The following is a 19457-nucleotide window of genomic DNA, read 5'->3' as shown; positions in this document are numbered from 1 at the left end:
ACAGCAACATTTTGAAATACAGTACAATATTATACCATTTTGTGGAATTGGTAGGCTTTGCTCACAATTAGAAAGATGAATACATCACAATCAAATGCTTGTGTAGAGCTTTTTGGGGGTTTGGTCTACATTTGTGAATTTATTGGTGTTTTCATTTCTGTTTGAAACCACCTCTACCATTGAAAGGCAAATTCACTTGCAGTTTATAAGATCCTTTCCAGGAGCATTGAGAGATTAAGTGACTTCCCCATGGTCACAGAGCTAGGGTGTCAGAAGCAAAACTTGAACCAGCTCTTTCTACTTCCAAGGCTGGCTTTCCATTATTCCATGCTGCCTTTCATTTCATGGAATGATGTAGAGTGGGGACAAGGGGAGCACTGCTAAGAGAACTCTACATAATATAGAATGAATAATGCTTTCTCCCCAAGGGGCCTAACATGGAGAGATGTGATGGAGCAGGTTTTCCTTGTAGGAGACGCTCTTCTTCTCTGGAAGAACATAGTTTCACACTTCTCTCCTTCCTTCCTCCCTCTCAGTCCTCCTCACCAATATGCCCACTATCCTCTATCAAAACCATTTGGGGCAACATGAATTTGCCTCAGATACAGTTTCAGAAAGTTACACTCTGGCCTTAGTGAATGCTGCTATAGACACCCTTGCTCTCACTTACTTCCTGCCCATTGCAATAGCTCTCTGAATTCATGTTACCGAAAAGGAAAAAAGAATTCAGCTCCTTGCCTTAGGCTTCTTTGATTCTACCGGCAAAAATACTATTAACTGCACACATAAAAATATGGCAGAGGTACTTGAACCAGACATAGAAAAAGGGTGGATAAAGAAGGAAATAAGGGAGAGGGGGGAGGGAGGGAGGGAGGGAGGCAGACAGACTAGAGAGTGCTAGAGAGGGAGAGAAAAGAGAGAGCTTGAGAGACAGGAGAGAGGAGAGGGAAGAGAGAGAGAGAGAGCTTGTTAGAGAAGACAGGGAGAGAAGAGAGCTTCCGAGAGAGAAAGAGAGAACTTAAGTGGAGAAAGAGCTAGAGGGGAGGGGGAAGAAGGGGAGGGAAGAGGGAGGGAGGGAGAATATTCAACTCACAAAGAGCATGAGTTAGCAAAATGCCATCTCCTGAATTGTAAACTAGCTCAAAGGTGAATGTGATTAGGGAACTGAAGTACTGCAAGAGCAAAGGGCAACAGCAGAGAAGACAGAAGTTCTGAAAGACACAGACATACAGAGTGAGTGAGATACTTCTAATTTTCAAGATTTCCTGTGGTTACCAGCCCTCTGGGCCTTTGGAGAGGTTGGCAGGAGGCATGGGTGTGGGCAATTCTTGGGAGATCTTTTCTAGAGATGTATAAAGAAACATTTAAGGCTCAGTTAGTGAGCATTTGGCGCTGTATATAGAAATGAAACAGGACCTCACCTCAAGGAGCTTACATACTAAGAAAAAGACTTTAGAGAAGACAGACCAAAGAGGCCGAAGTATGGGCCAAAGTTTTAAATAAAATTAAAGGAATCAAAGGAAGTTTCTGATGTAGACTGAAGACTAGGAGGGAGAGACTGTTGAAAAGAATGTCAGGTTAGAAGTTTGAGTTTATATGGTCTAATTTAAATCCACTGTTTCATAAAGGGAAACATAATTATGCTTTGTGGTACATACAAAATATTTAATAAGTAATTAATTCAAATTAATTATTGCTATCGGCAGCAGCAGCCCGAGGTGACTACCAGAAAAGCATAGCTATGCTTAGAACTGATAATGTTCATTGTTTATTAAATTTCCTTAAGCAAATTTTTACACTAGTGAAACACCTTCCTTAGAGCCATAAGTTTCGCGATCAAGCCATCCTGTCTGTCTGTTATTAGAATTGGCATTTGGTGGAATATGCCTTTCTTTGCCATTTTTATAATAAGTATTTAAATGCCATAGATGGTTAATCTGTCATTTAGTGTGTATGTCTATGTATGGAAAATCAACTTTTATAATACTGCCAAATGGGTAGAAAATTAGGTGAGCTACTTAGTTACATTATTGTCTTTTCTGAAAATCGATAAAATTTTCAAAGCACTTCTTAATAGCTATTTCTTCTTCTTTTTTTTTTTTAAATTAGAAAATGGAATTTAGGATATAGGACACGACAATAGAGGAATTGTACTACAAAAGCATTCCACTTTTGCTAGCTGTATTATTTGATTTTAAACAACACCTGGTGAATGACTGTGCACTTTTTATTATTTGATACCTGATACCTATAATGCATTTGCTTTTATTTAAACCCCTTTGAGAACAAAAGGAAATGTTTGCTTAATGGCAAAACAAGCCAAGAAGGTTTTTTTCAGAAGCCAGAAAGAGCTGAAAACATGTCTGGTACTTGAAGAGTGGGTGTATACATTAGTTTTCCATCTATACATGTGCATTGTGGGTGCTTAGGAAATGTTTGTTGACTGACTGAATGAAGGAAGCCCAGTGACTTTATTTAAATGTTCTCCTAAGAGGAAAAAAGTCACTCAATTTAATAATTTTGAGAGTTGTTGACCAAGGCCCAGGTTGAAGAAAAAAATCAGGCATAAAATAAACCTAAAAGACTCTGAAAATAAAATTTATGTTTTCAGAGGTCTGTGAGATTGAACCACCAAAGGAGAAAGGGAGACAAGAGTGATAAGACTGTGAAGAAATAAGAAAGGGGGCAGGAAGAGAAGAAAGGATGTTAGATGTTCAAATTCTTCTGTTACAGATCTTTCCATCCAGCTAATAGGTTTTAGTTATGAATTGCCTAAGAGGAAACTCTCTTTCTAGAAATGAAATGGTGACCCTCATACATGATTGCATAATAGAAATCAATGAAGTCATAGATTTCTACATTTAAAGCAATGATTACCAATCCCAGGTTAGGGGTTTAGATACCTCATAATAACTCCATTTTGTCAAGGGTGACATGAAATTCTTAAATTCAAAATAAAAATTTCCTTTAATTCACTTTAATTTTTTAAAATGTAGAAACCATGTTGTACATAATTTTAGATGAGACAACTAAAAGAACAGTAGGTTATCAAACTTTGAAAAGGTTGAAAAATTAGTAACTTAGACTCAGATCGTATTTTGTAGTAACTACTTTGCAAGAAAGAAAAGAGCTAGGGAGCAGAAAATGTGGAATTAGAATTCAAATCATAACCTATAATCTTGATTCTCACAGAAGAGAAATGTAAAAATTTATACATTAAACTAAATTAGGAGTTGTGACAGCATATCACTAACAGAATAAATATGGGGGAAAAAAAACAAGAATGGAAGCCTTAAATCTTGAATAAGAAATCTGACATTTCATCAACTGTACTAGGAATAAAGATGATCAATAACAGGCCACATTCTCCTTTATTGACTAAGTGACATACTAAATCTTGCCACAAACTAGCTACAATACCCATGAAAAACAATGTGGGTCCTTTGATACTCGTTTATTATATCCAGTCCCATCAAATCACAAAATTCCTAGTGAATTTCCAGGTAGAACAGATTTTTGCTTCATTATTCCAGGGACTGTAACAAAGCCTTTCAGCTTTGGCTTTGTCATTTACTTGTTGAGGGTGCTTTAGACATGTGAATAAATCTGTATCTGTTTACTATCCATAAAATAATGTCTTGGCCACTACTGAAAATGAAATGAAATATGGAATGTAAAAGTGCTTTGCGAATTATAAAAGTATGTGCAAATATAAATTATTGTTATGCTAAATACAGGTAGAGTGTTTGATTCCAGATCTATAAAGTGTGTTGGCTCTATTTTAAAAGTCACTGAATTCAAATGCGAGGAACATCACATCCAACTGAAAAATTAAAGATTTTTCTCTGCTGACCTTCAAGGAAGCCAATTTAAAAATTCATTTAGGTTCTTAAAAAGAATTAATAAAAGTTATTGCCAGAATGGCAAGCACAATTCTACTTGATTCAAGAAGAAAAAAATGGTAGCATAAACAACTGCCCAATTAAAAAGAAAAGAAGAGACAGTTTAAAATCCATTTCCCTTTCAGAAACAGCTATAATTAAGAAAAGGTGCAAAGGCTGTCTCCTGCCCTTGTCCAGCTTGCTGTGCCAGTTACTAGAACCTGAGAAGTATAAGCTATAGGGGTGCTACCTCTTCCTCCAGCCACACCCTGGGTACTGGGGCAGGGTTTCTATTATGGGTGTACTTTTTCTGCACAGCTGTAAACAAGGTTAACTGCTAACCATATATATCTTTGCCCTACAATTTACTGAAAGTCTTCTTTCCAGCTAGATCGTGAAGAAAAAATGGCCACGTCCCAGATTGCAACCTTGTCCGTGTTAGTTTCCTGTGTTTGTGGCACTGTCTTCCCCAGAGACCAGACTTGGTTTGAAGGTGTCTTTTTGTCCTCAATGTGCCCTCTCAACATTAGCATGAACACCATGTATGGTATCATGTTTGATGCAGGGAGCACTGGGACTCGAATTCATGTTTATACCTTCGTACAGAAAATACCAGGTGAGTGCAGCTATCTGCTGAAAGATTCTGTAAATCTAGATTGCCATTCCTTGTCCCAGGGATTAAAGTAAGGTGTGTGTGAGAGAGACAGAGAGACTGGAATTCTGTCTTATGGCTACTGCAGGATGATATCTCAGGGAATGTTTCAGATTTTAGTCCTACATCTAGTGCTAATATCATTGTAATAATCAGAGGATTAGAGCTGGACTACCTGAATCTGAAATGAAACATGTCCAGAAAGCACAACTGTAGTCTGGTGGTCCCATTCATTAGAGATGTATTCTATTCCAGGGCTCATAGTATCTAAAAGGAATATTAAAGTTTAAGAATATCTTCCAAATAGCTAGTGTATTATTGTATTTTGCTACCACCCACAGAAAAATAGGTCATAATGTTAAATTTGAAATGGGTATCTAATGCTTAAAGACAGAAACAAAAGCTGGAGAAGCAATTTGTGGGAGTAATGGGTTAGTTAGAAGCAGTCCTGGGTCAAGATGATCACAGGAAGGGAAAATATCTGAAAATGGGTGGGGGAAAGTAAGATTATATGATCCAAAATTTGAACGGAAAGAAGCATTCATTCATTTTCGGATTGGCCATTTCTCCTCTAATGTATGTGTTTATAGAACAGCCTCCAACACTGGAAGGGGAAATCTTTGAATCTCTGAAGCCAGGTCTTTCTGCCTTTGCAGATCGTCCGAAGCAGGTGAGGCCCTTTTCTGTGGTTATGTGGAGACTGAATACTTCCCAGCTTTACAGTTGCCTGCTATTCACTGATGAGATTGGGCTCTACACGTTTTCAGTTTTCATTTCTCAGTTAATCTGTAGGGCATTATTTCCACTTGGTAAATTCCTAGGATTTAGGCAGGGTTTACATGATAAGACAGGGGTGGGGGGAGTTCTTCTGGAAATCAAAACTGCTTTTTTTATTACCACTGTTTGGTATATTAAGATGAAAGTCATTAATGAATTAATTTTAGTAGCTAAAAATAGACATGGTCATCAAAGAAATAAAAACAAGTTTAAACATGGTAATGAATGCCACCTAGAGCAAATGAAACTCCACTAAATCATCAAATGTTGGAGCTGGAAGAATCCATGAAGACCAGTTCATCAAACTCTTTCAATTTCTGGATCAGAAAACAGAGCTGGTTAACAGCAGAGCCAGGCTATGAATTCTAGTCTCCTGACTGACTGCTCCCATCCAGTATTGACTCTTCGATTCCCTGAACCATGGAAGGTAGGGAAGAGCCTGGAGAACAGGGAAGTTCACATTGGTTCTATTTCCATATTTCAAGGCAGGCACATACAAGAGTCCCCACTGAAATCAAGTACAGTAAGACAAGAGTAAAAGTTTTAGTAGCAAAAATTCAAGCATATTTAAATATCCTCCAAATTGTTTGAAAGCAAAATCTGATAATAACAGTCTTTGAATTTGGAGAAGCTGTATCCCAGATGACAAGCTTTGCAGAGAAGCATGGTTTGCATAGTTCATTTGATTTTTGTCAATTTATTATTTATCCTGCCACTTTGCTAAAATTATTGCTGGTTTCAACTTATTTTTTTGTTGAATCCCTAGGATTTTCTACATATGCCATCATATCATCTGCAAAAAGAAATAGTTTTGTTTCCTCTTTGCCCATTCTGATTCCTTTGGTTTCTTTTTCTTCTGTTATCACTATTGCCAGTATGTCTAATAAAATATTAAATAATATTGGTAACAATGGGCATCCTTGTTTCACTTCTGATCTTAAAGGGAAGGCTTATCCCCATTACAGATAATATTTGCTAATGATAAACATATATATATGTATATGTATATATATATATTTACATTTTTTTTTATTTTTTTTAAAAACCTTGCCTTCTATCTTGGAATCAGTTCCAAGGCAGAAAAGTGGTAAGGGCTAGGCAACTGAAGTTAAGTGACTTGTCCAGGGTCACACAGCTAGGAACTGTCTGTAGTCAAATTTGAATCCAAGACCTCCCATGTCCATCTCCAGATCTGGTTTTCTATCCACTGAACCACCTAGCTGCCGCTAGCTATTTATTTCTTATCATTCTAAGAAAAAAATATTTTTATCTATGCTTTCAAGTATTTTTAATAGGAACGAGTATTTTATTTTGCCAAAGGCCTTTGTTGCTGGATGTAATCAGTTATGTTAATAGTTTCCCTTATATTAAGCTATCCCTGCATACCTGGTATAAATTCCATTGAAATACTTCAAAAATCTTTAAGTTTGTTGCGGTGAGTACTCATTCCTCCATATCTTTGTGATATATTCCTGTGGTCTGCTTCATTTGATTCATTTGAAACAACATGGAATTTAGATCCCAGTTTCAGCTCTGTCACCCTCTTATCTGTATGACTTAACCCCTCTGGTTCAGTTTCATATTCTGTAAAATAGAAAAGAATGGACCAGAACAGATTTATTTCTTAAGGAAGTGTGAACTGGAGCAGGTGCCAGAAATTTAGGATTTGCTGAAAAGCCATCATGTTGGAAGTCATCTTAGCAGCAGAAAATCAGATTCATGTTGTTGCAAATAATAACAAAAGTAGTGATGGTTGTGGAAGCTAGTTAAAATATAGCACCCTTGCAAAGTAGAAGAGTGATTTTATCCTTTTTTGTTTTCTCTTTCAAAATAGTCCCAATTTGATACTTCATTCTATTTGTTAGTCCATATTCTCAAGCCAGGTCCATTATTAGTGCCCCAACTCTTTCCCAAAAAGTATGCCTAGAGAAGAAGCCAATCCCAGCCAGTGGATCTGCACATGATATTCATTGAGTTTCTCTTTTTCAGGGTGCTGAGACTGTTCAGAGACTCTTAGAAGTGGCCAAAGAATCAGTCCCCCCAAGTCACTGGAAAAGGACCCCAGTGGTGTTAAAAGCTACAGCAGGACTCCGGCTCTTGCCAGATCACAAAGCCCAGGCTCTACTCTTGGAAGTAATTTCTGAAACCCTTTCTTCTTGAACAATTGTTTTCCCTCTGTGTTAATATTTTCCCCATGGTTTTTCAGTCCTCTAAAGTGAAATTGTTGCTCTTTTTACAACACCTTACCAAACAGATTTGTAAACACTTTTCTAGTGTTCAGTTCTCTAATCATTAATATTACTGAATACTTCAAGAATCTTTAAGTTTGTTACTGCGAGTACTCAGCCCTCCATCGATACAAATTACAGTATCTGTATAGATTAGTCAGTGATGTAGCCCCTTATTATTAAGAACCTTCATGAAATGGGCTGTTTTTCACCCAAGAAGATGATATTGGTTTATCTAGCTCCTTTTCCTGAGGACACTAAGTCTCATTAAATTCAGTCCCTTAGAAAAAGGAAGTGGGTAGTTTTTGGAACTTGTTAATGATGCAAATGATAAGGGGATCAATTTAACGGGTTGAGGAAATCCAAATTTCTGCCCTTCTAGGTAAGCAAGGTCTTCAAAAAATCACCTTTTCTGGTACCAGAAGATAGTGTTAGCATCATGGATGGATCTTATGAAGGTGAGGAGAACTGTGGGTGTGCATCCTAGGAAAAGAGAGCCAGGGATGGAGGAAAGATTATGTTTAGAAAAAAAAACAAGGAGGGATTTAAGAAGGAAGAAATTAAATGGAAAAACTTAAAGGAAAAATTGGGATACAGGGAAGGGGAAATTGGGGAGAATGGGAGGTAAAGATGTGGTTCAGAAATTAAAATGAGCATAGAAAAGGCAATGATGCAGAGAGGGAGAAAATAAATGGATTCTAGATTCTAATAATTTTGTTTTGTTTTAGGAATATTAGCCTGGGTTACTGTGAATTTTCTAACAGGTAATAAGTTCCACAATTCACCTTAAGATTCTAACTGGTTCCTCATCTTGGTCCCTGCAAACTGATAACAAGTTAAAACTACTTTCTTTATCTCCTCTGGATTTGCAATTCACTGATTTGTATACTCCTTGGGTCAGTGATGATTTTGACTAGAAACTCCTTTTCTCCCTTATGCTTACCTACTAGTTTCTGTCTCCATCATGCCCTAAAATATAGATTACTTTTCCCTCATGACTTCCAAGGCCCTATGCTTTCTTCTGAGGTCGAGAGCAGGTTTTAGTGCCAAGAAGAGAAAGTTTGTTAATTAGCTACTGTATGAGTACTTGTCAAAGATAGAGAAACCAGAATAGAAGAAGCCAGAAGTTCTAGAGCAGTGGTTCCCAAACTTTTTTGGCCTACTGCCCCCTTTCCAGAAAAAATATTACTTAGCCCCCTGGAAATTAATTTTTTTTTAAATTTTAATAGCAATTAATAGGAAAGATAAATGCACCTGTGGCCATCACCGCCTCCCTGGATCGCTGCAGCACTTACCAGGGGGCAGTGGCGCCCACTTTGGGAATCACTGATCTAGAGGCTAGCCAGGATGAGTTTTTCAGAGTAATATGTCATCTGCAGGTCAACTGCATGGTCAAAATCCAAAGACTGTTGGGACTCTGGACTTGGGAGGAGCATCCACCCAAATCACATTCCTGCCCCAGTTTAAGGTGAGTGGTTTTCATTATGGCTCTATTTTATTGTTGCCATTTACTGATTTGGTTTGGGGCCAAGTAGGTAAAATCCCATTCTTATCAGTAGTTTGGCTTTCAGGCATCCCTAAATCTGAAGAATGTGAGTCCCTAGGGGAACTACTTGAGTTAGAGCTGGCTGCTGGATGAGCTGCCATAATCACAGTTTCTCTTCAGTAATTTTAGCTGCTTTGGTCCCTTCATCATAGAATACATAGTTCATAATTCAGCTTGTTGCCACCATCTGATTGAAGGGAGAGGGTCGGTGACCCTACTTATAGTCAATATTGAACAATGATTTTTTTTTTCAATTTTTTGATTTCTAGAAAACCCTGGAACAAACCCCCAGTGACTACCTCACATCCTTTGAGATGTTCAACAGCACATATGAGCTCTACACACATAGGTGAAGAAGGTGACAGGGTAGAATAGTTCCATGTATCTCATAATTAATGTCCTTAAATTTTCAAAATGCTTTCATATTTGTTTTATCATTTGATCAGCTTCAAGAAATATGTTGGTGGTCTTTTCCCCTCATTCCCTTCTTGCTTAATGCATCGTAAGGTCTTTGTACTCCTCCAAACCTATGAACTGTAATCCGAGATGCTTAGCAAAACCAGAGGATCTTAAGAGGATGACCATTTCTTTGTTCTCACAAATGCATAACAGTTTGTTGATTTAAGAAGAAATAAAGTTCTTAGAGAATGATCTTTCCAATATTTACAGCCCTCTGGTCTAAGCATTCAACTTGCTTAAGAAATTAGAATTAAATTGCATAGGAAGGTCAGAGCTAGAATGATTTTTAAAAAAATGTCCTGGTTCATAAATGAGATCTGAATTATTAATATTATCTTCTGCTGGCATATGAATGGTATGTGTCTTATTTTTAAGAGAAATAAGGAAAATAAAAGTTCTTGCTATGTCCCTAGATATGAATCATGCAGGAACTCTCATTCTCTGTCACCATGACTGGCAAATTGTCTCAAGGACTGATTGTTGGCCACAGAAACGATTTCCTCTCATTTTCCAAAAGGAAAGACCTAGAAAATGTTGTCAGGGAAGAGTACTGTCATTCTTTTTGTTGTATAGTTTGTGGGAAAACAGGGCAAGGGGAGCGATAGAGAGAGAATAATACCGAGATGAAATTGGCAACTCTTGTTTTCATTTCTTTGGCAGTTACTTAGGATTTGGGCTAAAAGCTGCTAGACTTGCAACCCTGGGAGCACTGGACATGGAAGGTTTGATTTGATGCCTTTGTTGGTTGGGGGATGGTTGGAATGATACATGTGAGGGGCAGTTAGGTGGCTCAGTGGATAGAGAGCCTGGCCTAAAGACAGGAAGTCCCAAGTTCAAATCTGCCCTTTCACTTCCTAGCTGTGTGACCCTGGACAAGTCACTTAACTCCCATGGCCTAGCCCTTATCACTTTTCTGCCTTGGAACTAATTCTAAGATAGAAGGTAAGGGTTTAAAAAAAAGAACGATATACATATTTAACTTCCTTGATGTTAGCCCTCCCCTATCTTGGCAATGATCTGTTAGATAATGTTGGGTTGGTATTTAAAGGTGTATACAGAATACCCATTATAATACTGCCCTGACCCATGTTGTCTTATGATAGTCATTAACCAAACCCAGTGATTACGTCTTAAAGTCCCAGCTTTAGTATTGTTTGACTAATTGCCCAAGATAAAAGTCAGATGAGTGCCAAATGTGCCAGCATTGCTTTGCCTAATATCATGGTTTGATGGAAATAATTAGTAACCATTAGTGGGGTGTTATTTATTAACTGTACAAAGTACAGTAGTATGTAGTAAAACTCGGGGCTGGTTTGTAATAGAAGGTAATCATGAATAATACAGGTAGAGTTGAGTATCTGGATTCAAGAAAGTTTTTCGTGGGGAGGGAATAAGCATTTATTTAGTGCCTACCTTATGCCAGACACTAGATGCTTTACAATTATTATCTCATTTGATCCTCACAATAAACTTGTGTGGTGGGTGCTGTTATTATCCCCATTTTGTAGCTGAGGATACTGAAGCAGACAGAGGTTACTGACTTGCCCAAGGTCACATGGCTAGTAAGTGTCTGAGGTCAGATTTGAACTGAGGTCTTCCTACCTCCAGGCCTTGTGCTCTACTGTACCACCAGCTGCCAGAGTATTTTGTCATTTTACCTGAGAAATGCTTAGTTCCCTTAGAGGTCTTGAAGGACTGAGCCATACTTAAGCTGACCCTCTTGAAATAGGACATATTTTGCAGCCTGTTTTTGTGATATTTAATGGCTGTCTGGCTTTTCCTCTACTATCTTACTTATGACTCCTTTGGTTTCCTTATAGTAATTAAAGGACAGACATTCCGAAGTTCCTGTCTACCCAAGTGGTTGGAGGCAGAATGGGATTTTGGGGGAGTGAAATATCAGTATGGTGGCAGACAGGAAGGTAAGCATGACTTCTGTTTTGGGCTGAAATCACATTCATTCCAGAAGCCCTCCAGGACTTACATTGCTTTTCCTCTAATAACCAATCTTCTGTCCTCGAGAGAGCTGGGTCACACTGCAGGGCCTCACTCCAGACACATCTTGGCTTCTCTCTTGGCATGCCTAACCAGGGGCCCCAGGGAATAAAGCTGTTGCCATTCGGTGCCCCATTCTATTACAGTGCTGTCACTGTAAGGTCTCTGTACTCAGCAAAGTGAAACCTTATTATTCCTCCCGATGCAGTCAGGGCCGAGCTACATAAATCCTTGAAAATGTAGGAAATTTCATATTAAGTATTTTCTTAGAGCAAAGACTTAGAATTAATTGAATATCTGGAATAAGCAACAGTCAGACCCTTGAATCTATCAAAGGAGGAATGTTTTCTTCTAGTTTTGAATGACAGGATTCCCTGAGGAAGTACCCTGAGTACTGAAACGTAAATACTATGAAATGTTCTAGAAACAGCAGCAAGAGTGTAGTTGTATCTCTTCTGTAGTTCTGGATTATGGGGCAGAGGGTGCCAGAAAGAACCTTTCTTTGGAAGGTAGCTACAAGATCTACTTGTACTTTTTACCTTACCCTCTTCTGTGAAAAAATGGGTCTCTTTGCTGTTTCCTCAAGCATGGCCCACACTTAATGCCTCAGATATTTGCTCTTACTTTCCCTTTGGCATTTCTCCCACCTAACAAGTTCAGATGCCACCACTTCTTGAAGCCTTCCCTGATTCCTCCTCCATCATACCTGACTTTTCAAGCATTTTCATGTTCTGTCTTGTAGTTACTTATGTATGTCTCTTTCTCCCTACTGGATTATAATCTCCTGGAGAGCAGAATCTGCCTTATTCATCTTTTTATCTTTGGAACCTCTAAGCACAGTGCCTTGTATGCAGGCATTGAATAGACTTATGGATGTTGGCACAGTCTTTGGCGTTTCCTCTTTGCTATCACCCCTCCACCTTCCTTCTGCTTCCTTCCCATCAGCTTCCTCACATCTCTTCACTCTAACGTCCCTCCTCTATCATTGCTCTAAGCTTACATCCATGTATCTTTATACTGGCAGGAGAGACAGGGTTTGAGGCCTGCTATTCTGAAGTGCTTCGGGTGGTTCGAGGAAAACTTCACCAGCCAGATGAGATCCGCAAAAGCTCCTTCTATGCCTTCTCTTATTATTATGATAGAGCAGTTGACACAGATATGATTGGTAAGTCCACTCAAAATATCTGTCCAGAGAGAAAATAATGGGGAGGGAAGGAGGAAAAGAGAAATTCTTCACAGTGCTTTTGTCACAGAGCATGTTTCAGTTTTTGTCATGCTGATCCCTCAGCTAAACATGGGAGCATATGAAAAATTTTTTCCTCTTTGTCTCTTTGGTTTCAGTTACTTTTCTCTTCCATTTCAGATTATGAAAAGGGAGGCATTTTAAAAGTGCAAGACTTTGAAAAAAAAGCCAGGGAAGGTATGTATCATCATAACATACCTTAAAGAAGTCTTAGAGAAAAGACAAACCTAATTCCTAAATAATGTAGAGCATCTCAGTAAAGCAGCACTTAACTTTCTCTAGAAGACTGATTTCCTCTTTGTATATAAGTTATTCAAGGGTTTATGAGTTGCTTTACAAACTGTACAGAAATCTGAGGAAGCACAGATGATTGTGCAGAAGAACACCTGTTAGGCTTGGAGCAAGTTACTTAACTTCTTTCCTTTGTCAGGGAAGGGGCTGAGCTGGCTAGTCAAAAAGGACCCTTCCACCTTGAAAATATTGTGTGTACCTATGATATAGTAAAAATGACTACTTCTTATGAAGACTGTCAGTGCTGTTATTAATCACCAAAACACTTGATACTAAACATAGAACTTAACATGCATGGCCCTTAACAGCTAAAAATAGCCATATTCTTTTCAGATGGTTTCAAAACAGAGTTATCAAGAAGCTGCCTGGTTGTTTCCTCCAAAGGCCCACTAGCATTAGTAACAAATAAAGAACTTGGAACAAGTGTCCTGAATGCATCATTCAGAGATATTTAACCATCAAGCTTTGATCCATAATGGTTAGGATAAAGCAGTGCAATTAACAGCAGATATTCATGGTTCACTGAGATCTGTCTGCTCAGTCAATCAAGATATAATTTTAACTGAACAGAAGATTCTCCAACCATGTGAATTTTGGTTTTATATGTGAGGAGGAAAGGAAAGAATGGGAGGAGAGTGAGTGACCTTTTGAATGTGGGTTTTATAGAATATGTAGAATTCCCACCTTGGGCAGCTAGGTGTCACAGTGGATTAAGAAAGACTCATCTTCCCGAGTTCAAATCTGACCTCAGATACTTACTAGTTCTGTGACCCTGGGCAAGTCACTTTAATCCGGTTTGTCTCAGTTTCCAGATCTGGAAAATGAGCTGGAGAAGGAAATGGCAAACCACTCCAGTGTCTTTGCCAAGTAAAACTGAAATGGGGTCATAGTCACATGCAACTGAAACGACTGAACAACAAAAGAACTCCCACCCTTGGTTTAGCTTGAAGTAAATAAGTCATTAAGAAGTTTAATTCAGTGTGTTAAATGTAATAAAAATGTACCCTTGCCGTGTTAGAAGAGAACTTAAATTTTATGTTTTACTTAACTGTTCAAATAATATTAAGAGCCACCTTTCTCTTCCCAGTGTGTGACAACTTGGAAAATTTCACATCAGGCAGTCCATTCCTGTGTATGGATCTCAGCTACATAACAGCCTTATTAAAGGATGGCTTTGGGTTCATGGACAGCACTATCTTACAGGTGAGAGAGATAATGCAACAAACCCAGCATGGTCCCCAGATGAGCTTCAGTTTCCTTTGGGTAGTGATGGTGAGGAACTATTAGAGGGAAGTAAGGTACCCACAACCTTTCTGGTAGTCAGAGCTGCCATAGGTAAACTATTCAATAGGTTAAAGTTTGTCTTCCCTGTTTGCAGATTCCCCTTTGCTTCCTCCTTCCCTCCCATGCTCCCTTCCAGAGTGCCCTGCCCCCAGCTGCCAGCTCACTAATGCTGCCACATCCATCATATCATGGAATGAAGTTAAGAGAATTATTCATACTAAAGTGAGAGTGACTTAATTTGTTTCCCTTCAAGGAATCAACTGCATTTGATAATACTTAACACAAAGGCACTTAATACTCAATTTTATCATTTGGTGAAAATTTGGTGAATTTTTGATAGGGATCCCCCCTGGACTCTTTAAATCATAACATATAAGTGACAGTGTACACATGTAACTTGGCTCCCCAGTAGTGATATCATTGATAATAGCATTTGAGCCCCACTATATAGATGTCAGATCTTTCTGCTTTAACCCAGGTCTCCCCAAGGGGCAGGCAGGTGTACTGTAGTAGAGTTAGACAATCTGGGTTTGGGAGGAAACTCCGACACTTCCTAGCCATGGGACCCCAGGCAAGTCACTCAATCCCAATTCCCTAGTCCTTGTACTCTTCTGTCTTAGAATTGGTATTAAGACAGAAGGTGAGGGTTTAAAAGAATAAAAATTTTAAAAAGACCCAGGTTTGAGTTCCAGGGATTAACTTTTCAGCAACGGCATCTGAGGAAGATCATCCAGTAGGGGGTTAAATTTGCATCAGTATAGGAAGTGCCCTCATTGATGAAATTACAGACTCTCAAGCTACTGAACCATTCATAACTAATGTCAATTATATTCCTATTTAAGAACATAGTGTTCACATTAATGGATCATTAATATAAGGACTTTACCCATTCCTACCTGTGCTAGGATGTATTTTTCTTGACAGATTATAGCAGGGGCAGAATTTAGACTGGGTACAATGAATACTTATCCCCAGAGGCCATTTTAGTTCTAAAACAGTCCCAAGAATGCAGGCCCCAGCCAGTTATAAATGATCTCTTTACAGGATGACTGGAAGGGCTGGCTGGTTTTAGGACCTCTCTGGAGTTTCAGGGGTATTCCATACTGAACCTCAGCCCTGCCTTTACTAAGAAGTGACCCCAAGCCCCAGGACAGCTTCCGAATTGCTATCTCTATATCCCTAGGGCTGCCTCAGAAGCAAAGCAGCATCTGAGGGCAGGTAGAGAGACAGTAGCCTATTTGCTTTGGCTTTCAGCATATTATAATTCAGCTGGATTTCATTAGCTGAGAATTGACAGTTTGCCCAAGTGTTAAATTTACCAATTGAAAACAGGAAGAAAATGCTTGGATCTCTTTTTTCTTCTTTTTCATAGCTCACAAAGAAAGTGAATAACATAGAGACTGGCTGGGCCTTGGGTGCTACCTTTCATCTACTACAATCTCTAGACCTTTCCCACTGAGGCCCAAGTACTTCCTACAAGGACTACAATTGCCAATCAGTGACCTTTCCAGAAGGAGGAGTGACGGGCTGTTCACACTACTGAATGAGCCTAGAATACCGTGGACCAAAGCCAAGCAGCTAGCTCCATGGGGAGCTAATGAAATTAGTGGATGGGATTTGACCTAGATCCTTATGATTTCTGTTTAATTACTTATACACATTTAATGTGAGCCATCACCTGACTTCTCTGAATGTTTGGAGCCATTACCAGAGTCTTAAACATTTGAGTGAGCCTCTATCTGTATTGTGAAAAAACAATATCAGCCAAAAAGGGGAGAATTAGGAATTCTGCCCTTGGGTTGGGCTCCAAGGAACAAACTCTAAGAGTCAACTCTGCACCCCCAACAGGCTTCAGAATCAAATTCTGGATATCCATGTGGGACCAAAGAAAGCTAAAAGAAAAACCAACCTTTGGAATTCTCATCTCTTTTGAAAAGCTCCAACTTGTCTATATGTTAAAATGATTCCTTTATAATCCCATAACCTATTCAACAAGTGTTCCTTTTTTTTTCTTTTTCCTTTTTTTTGGTCTTATGGAGAAACCCTAGGTCTTCACCAATGAATGGCTTTGAATCTCAAATCATGTATAGGCTTACCCTTTATAGCGTTGGTCAGCAACCAGTATCCAAGCAGAGTGCCTTGTGTCAGCCTCTTAGTGAAGAGATTGGGGAATTTTTGTGATAAAATAGTCTCATGGGCAATCTCACAATTATCTCCAAAATGTGCAATAGTCAGGAATCCAGAAACCATCTTCCCCTGGCTGAGCCCATCTCCTTGATTATTCATAGATGTTGATTATTCATTCCAAAGAAAAGCCCAGCAGTGCACCAAGGATAGACTGTTCTTTTCTCTCATCACATCTTTTAAGCTGGTGGCTTTCTAATGAGGATATTTGGTCCATCCAACCCAGTGCTTTGTTGCCAGCAGCAGTCCTAAGGGACATACTGTTATAGATTATTGTCTTCCTTAAAATGAATCTTAAAGATTTAGGGATGCTCTGGCTTTTCTTGTTAGGCACTTAGGTTCCATCACACTGGAACAAGCCTTTTTAAAAATCTCTATTTTTTATTTGTATCAGTGCTTGGGATAATGAATCTCATAATCTCTTTGCTGTCTTGCTCTAAAATTCTGATTCTATATACTTGTTATCTAAATTTAGCTCACAAAAGGTTTAAAAGATAGCTCCTGGTCCTAGTATTTCCATATATGGTAAACAAATTTGTATATTCACCTCATCCACAACATTCATATTTTTATAGATTTTAATCATGTCTTCTCATATGACAACCTTCCATTTATTTTGGTTGCCAATCTCTAATTCTTTTAGATTCCATCAGGTCTTTCTTTTTGAGTTTTGGCAGCCAGCACTGCCTCCAGTATTACCTGGGTGGATGCCCTACAGTTTTAATGGAAGGATAGGATAAAAAAAGTTTTCAATACCTTTTTTGATGAGACTCAACATTGTTTGTCTTTTGGGCCACAGCAACTCCAGGGAGCAATCTTTCTGATCTTGCAAGTCATTACTACCCACTATCTGATCACTAGGACCTCTTGATTTTTTTGTATGTTTGAATTGTTGATCCAAAAGTGCATTTCCTAATACTTGACCCCATGAAAACCCATCAGCTAGATCTGTCCACTAAGGTCATCATGTATAACAATAGCTAACATTTTAAGGTTTGCATAATGTTTCCATATAGTTTCTCATTTGATCTATAGTTGCTGCCTATCTAAAAAAGTTTATCTTCTGCAAACTTAGAGATCACACTGTGTACGTCTCCCTCCAGGGCACTTTATAAAGATGCTGAGACCAATGCTATCACTAATCCCTAAATCCTCTCCTTTCTCCCTGCCTCACCCTGGATTTCTCCTTTCAAAACAATAACTATTTTCTCACTGTATTCCAAATTTCAGGTCAGAATATCACCTCTATGTCCCAGAATGATTCGATTGCTTTAGTAGTTTTTGATGTCAGACTTTGTCTAAATCCTCTTCAAAGTCTAGTCAAATGATGCTCATCTACTGGTTCCCCTTTGTGCCTCGGTAATTGATGTATTTTTGAATGGGGGGGGGGTGTTGTTCAGTCAGTTGCGTCTAACTCTTCATGGCCGCATGGTTCATGGAGTTTTCTTGGCCAAGATACTAGTGGTTTGCCATTTCTTCAGTGGACTAAGGCAGAGGTTACATGACTTGCCCACGATCACAGAGCTAGTGTCTGAGATCACATTAGAACTTCCTGACTCTAGCCTTACTGCTCTGTCCACTGAGTCATCTAGTTGTCTTCTAGGAAGAGGTTAAATGACTTGCCCAAGTTCACAGAGTAAGTATTTGAAACTGGACTTGAATTTGGGTCTTCCTGACTCCAGGGCACCCTATCCACTGAGCCATCTAGCTGCCATTGAAGGGAGTAAGCTCTTAAGATGAATCCATGGATGCAATTAATCAGACTTTACATGACTTCTTCCTGCAGGAACCAAGTTGCCTTTTCCCTCCAGTCACATTCAGTGATCCATCTTTTAAAGAGCCAGTTTCCCCAACGATGTAGAAATGAGTCTCACTGGGCTTCCTCACATTCTCTCTAGCATCCTAATGCACAAAGGTCACACTTTTCGTCACCTGGTACTCTGGCAGAAATCATCTGAAAGAGCAAATTATACATTTTGGCCAAAAATATCCCTATGTTCACTCAAGTTTTCGAAATTCAGAATCATGTCACCAGATCCCAGTGCTTCATGCCTACTCTGATTTTGTCATTCTGACTTATAACATCCTGTGCTACGGAATCTAGTACTGTCAGCTTATGCATTTCAGAGTAGATCGTCCTAATAACCCCCTCAAAGAGTATGTCCTTCATCTTCATTCAAAAAGAATTTATTATACACCTATGGGGTACTGCTGTCGTAATGCATCATGGTAGGTGCTGAGAAAGATGTAAAAGTAAGATAGTTTCTATCCTTATGGAGCTTAAAATATAGTAGGTATGATAAGATATATTTTAAAATATAATACAGGGACAGCTAGGTGGCTCAATAGAGAGAAAGCCACTGAGACACAGCAGGTTCTGGGTTCAAATCTGCCTTTACTCCCTAGCTGTGTGACTGAGCAAGTCATTTAACTTCTGCTGCCCCAGCTCTTACCACTCTACTGCTTTGAAACCAATATGATTCTAAGACAGAAGGTAAGGTGTTTTTGATTTTTTTTTTTTTAAGGTGAGTGAGGGAGAACTAGGGGGCTCCATGGATAGAGAGCCATGCCTGGAGACAGGCATCCTGGGTTCAAATTTGGCCTCAGACACTTCCTAGCTGTGTAACTCTGGACAAGTCACAACCCCAAATCATGTGCCTAGCCCCTACCTATTGTTTTGCCTTGGAACTGATACATAGTATTGCTTTTTCAGACAGAACATAAGGATTTATAGATATGATGAATGAGATGGTTTTCCCCCCAACAATAAACCTCTACCGGTTAATTTAGAATGTGGCACATTTTACTCAGACATCCTGTAAAGTTTGTGAGCATATGGTTCTGCTGCATATGTTACTAAAATACAACTAAAGCACCACTTTTTCAAGAATTTGTTCTTTTCTGCAACTCTCAGTGG

General features: G+C 38.9%; 1 protein-coding gene across 1 annotated transcript; it reads left to right on the top strand.

The window, feature by feature from the left end:
- Positions 1-1105: 1105 nt before the first annotated feature.
- ENTPD5 (ectonucleoside triphosphate diphosphohydrolase 5 (inactive)) lies at positions 1106-16339 on the top strand. Its single transcript, XM_044662071.1, has 14 exons — positions 1106-1233; positions 4273-4497; positions 5124-5203; positions 7300-7443; positions 7921-7996; positions 8267-8302; positions 8918-9006; positions 9354-9433; positions 10204-10265; positions 11364-11465; positions 12563-12703; positions 12902-12958; positions 14160-14275; positions 15729-16339. Exons 2-14 carry the CDS (start codon positions 4287-4289, stop codon positions 15813-15815), a joined length of 1281 nt encoding a protein of 426 aa, XP_044518006.1. The 5' UTR covers positions 1106-1233; positions 4273-4286; the 3' UTR covers positions 15816-16339.
- The last annotated feature ends 3118 nt before the right edge of the window (positions 16340-19457 follow it).

This window comes from Gracilinanus agilis, chromosome 2 (assembly GCF_016433145.1).
Source record: "Gracilinanus agilis isolate LMUSP501 chromosome 2, AgileGrace, whole genome shotgun sequence".
In the NCBI taxonomy this organism is placed as follows: Eukaryota; Metazoa; Chordata; class Mammalia; order Didelphimorphia; family Didelphidae; genus Gracilinanus; species Gracilinanus agilis.
The sequence above is the reverse complement of the archived record's forward strand: the minus strand, read 5'-3'. Positions and strand labels throughout refer to the sequence as shown.